The 3359-nt window shown below is 39.7% G+C and overlaps 1 protein-coding gene across 1 annotated transcript in view; it reads right to left on the bottom strand.

Annotated features, from left to right (window-relative positions):
* The window catches only part of myom1b (myomesin 1b), a gene marked incomplete in the record, with an annotated part of 22439 nt that overhangs the window by 15839 nt on the left and 3241 nt on the right, over window positions 1-3359 (bottom strand). The window contains 6 exon segments of the mRNA XM_014013292.1: window positions 578-739; window positions 846-1007; window positions 1083-1124; window positions 1343-1431; window positions 2353-2445; window positions 2580-2737. Of these exon segments, the coding sequence (XP_013868746.1) occupies window positions 578-739; window positions 846-1007; window positions 1083-1124; window positions 1343-1431; window positions 2353-2445; window positions 2580-2737 (706 nt within the window).

The raw sequence follows: 3359 nt of genomic DNA, 5'->3' as shown, positions 1-3359 counted from the left end.
ACTTTAAATTGCTGAGAAACTTTGAAAAATGTGGAAGCATGTTATTAATAAACAAAAATATATGTTTTCCATCCTTATGAGGTAAATCATATTTGCTGGTTTATAATACATCGCAAATTCCACCTACCTAATATTTTTTCTACTGGGTGGTCCTGAACTAAAACAATGTAAACAACGAGACTCTAGTTTTTCATTCTCATCATAACTTCTTTGTTGAAGCCGAAGCCACAAATGTCAGGTTGTCTCCAAAGGCAGCAAAGATAAGCATGACTGACCACTTTTTCCATGGCATGCAGACAGATGCCAGAGWCTTGCCTCTCAGTGGTGCCTTCATTAGAGATATCCTATTTAAAACCCCTCTCTGACATTCAGACCCCGATAAACATGGGGTTATTATCAGGTGCCAGGCGTATGAGTTGTTCTGATTGTGACCTTGAGCTCGAGACAAAAACAAAGCTGAAGAAGTCACTTGTGTTGACTAGGTTTGCAGGGATTTAGGTCATATWTAAAATTGGTTTGGAGTTATTGGGATTTTTTGGATTGACTGTACAAACTAAAGCAGGACAAAGAAYATCACCTCTGACAAACACGTAGGCCGAATAGGTTTCATATCCAGACTTGGTRGAGACACGCAGGGTGTAGAGGCCCTCATCTTCTTTGTTGAGGTGTGTTAGAGTCAGTGTGGCTCTGTCTCCACTCCAGTGCATGTGGTTCCACTTAGAAGATGTCAGCAGAACATCTTACATACAGAACAGAAAAGGTGAATTTCTACTGGTGTGTGTGTGGGGTGGGGGTGCAAAGTACAAACATAAAGTTAAAAAGAGCTTCAGGAGTTGTCAACCTACCATCTCTGTACCACTGGATTTCTGGCTGGTAGCGGTGCAGGGCAGGGTAGATGATGACTGTACACCCCAGGCTCATAGTCTCCCCTTCTCTTCCAAATGACACCCCGAACGTATCAACAATGTGAATCTGGAAGGTGATGCCATACTCAGAAACTGGACCCACTAAAGACAAAGCAGTTAAGTCAGTGTTCTACTCTTTAGCATATTAACAGAAACAGACAGCAAATTCACACTTACGTCTGGGTGCTGGCAGTGACTCATCAATGTCACCTTTGAACCCTATGGGGAAAAAAACACTGTTACTATTTATACTTACAGTACACAGTATTGCATTACACTCAGGGTGGACTGAATGTACAGTATTAAATTATACGATGTGYGACATCAAATAAAGCAGCTTCAAAATGACTAACTTAAAGTCTTTTTAAAGTTGTTTCAAATCATTTTGTTATTTGTTTGTATATTTTTTGTTGGTATCTAGTAAAAAAAAAACCTACGTTTGACAACGACAGAAGCAAATGCAGACAGCTCTCCTTCTGAGTTCATGGCAGAGACACGGTACTGAGCCGTGTCGTCAAAATCACATCTGAAAGAGATCATCACCTGATCAATCATTATGCTGATTCTGTCACTTAAGGACTCGCAGATAAAATGTCCTTCTGTCACCTTAATCCCAACCTCTGCCCTCTTGACCATGCTTACAATACCAACTATGTGGGCCCCGACCCTAAAGCATTCAGAAAATGTGTGCCAGAAATAGTGTGGCAATAAATAGACGCTGCTGGTGATGTCATTTCCACAGGGTGATGTGGTGCTCTGTACCTGAATTTATCTGATGAGTGAAGTTCAGTAGCGAGAGAACAAACAATATATGAAGCATGGTTGGTTTTGTTGGATCAAAGTTTTCATATGAGCTGAACAATGTTTTGATTTATTATATCAGATAAAAACAAATACATATATTGACATCTTTAAGAAAAAAATGGGCTACGTATAATTCACATACCGTATAAATACAAGCATTTTGGAAAGTAAGGTGAACTGTTAGGTGCTTACAAGCCTTGTTATTTTCTTAGATTTGATTTTATTATTGGTACTGAATATTTACAGTTCTGTAATGACTAATGACAGTCTAGTGTTTAGCCTGCCTCTTGCACAGAGAATGCTGGAAAGAGGCACCATCTCCCAGCAACCCAGAAAAGAAAAGTGAGCAAAGAAAATGGAAAGATGAACATTTACAGTTTATCAAAGAYAATCTTGAGACTAGGAAAGTGAAGAAAGTACTTTAAACTAACATTGCTGACTGTCTTTGTTAGCCTACCAGTGCTTTAATGGCAACTCTATGTATTTCCAAAGACTAAACTAAGGATTATACAGGTACAAAAAAGTATTTTCATTCAGCTTCAAATAAAGTGAATACAGTTGGATTGGCTGCAAAGTTATTCCAAGTTCTGCAAAAGTCTTCATGATAAGAAAAAAAAAGGTAGCATGTAGAAAAAGAACTTACTTGTTGATTTCCAGCGAGTGCACATTGTATCTGCTCTCAAGTTTAAACTTGCCAGGGTGGGCAAGAGGGTCAATTGCCACATTGTTTTTGTACCTTTTGATTGAAGATAGAAAGGTGACAGTAGACAGAGGAAATGAAGCAGAAAGGATTTGAAGCTGATTTGAAAGTTTTGATCTGTGATGGAAAGATGTGACAGATAATGGTGACGTAGTGTTTGTGTGGCCTACCAGACGACCCTGGGGTCAGGCCAGCCGCTGACGGTGCAGTGCAGCCGCACACACTGCTTCTCCCACACAGTGTGGGAGCGAGGTTTAATCACAAACTCCGGGGGGTGCATCAGACTGTCTTCGTTCATGCGCTTGAAGTGCTCCTCGTGCTCATGGATCTAAACGTAGCAGATTKCAGCACTGAAGGTCACTTTTGTCACCAAATAAATATCTGAACCAAACAAAACATTGTTACGTCAACAAGTATTTACATTACATGCCTGCAGTTAATCAAAGATTTTGCAGCAAAATCCTTGTCTGTTTTGGTTTCACACATGCAGGACACACTGTATGCACTTTCTGCATGTGCTCCAAGTGTTTGTGTTTKGATTATAGCCTATGAATAGCCAAAGTGGGGGTGTAGCTGTACRCAGTCCAGATCATAATACGACAACACCACTGGGACACTGCTTCCATGTGTCTCCAGAAAAGCAACCTCCTCAGGAATTTATCACCCACTAGTAAGACTGTCTGGCAGAGGACAGATAAATGCAGCAAGGGAGGTAACTGTGGCTTCAATGAGGATTGTTAAATGGCAGKATACTACTTCACATAATCACCCATGAACATAAATAACTTCCTTGAGTAAAATGTTGTAATGAAAACCACTTATTTAAATGCACTTGGCCTTTCTAATACAACAACAAAAAAATGGCTTGGAAGCAAGGCAATAGGCAGACAAATGTGTTTTTTGTGTCTAAGACATTAATGTGTAGTTTTGTAAAAAAAAAAAAAAAAAAA

This window comes from Austrofundulus limnaeus, unplaced genomic scaffold (genome assembly GCF_001266775.1).
Source record: "Austrofundulus limnaeus strain Quisiro unplaced genomic scaffold, Austrofundulus_limnaeus-1.0 Scaffold100, whole genome shotgun sequence".
NCBI lineage: Eukaryota > Metazoa > Chordata > Actinopteri > Cyprinodontiformes > Rivulidae > Austrofundulus > Austrofundulus limnaeus.
The sequence above is the reverse complement of the archived record's forward strand: the minus strand, read 5'-3'. Positions and strand labels throughout refer to the sequence as shown.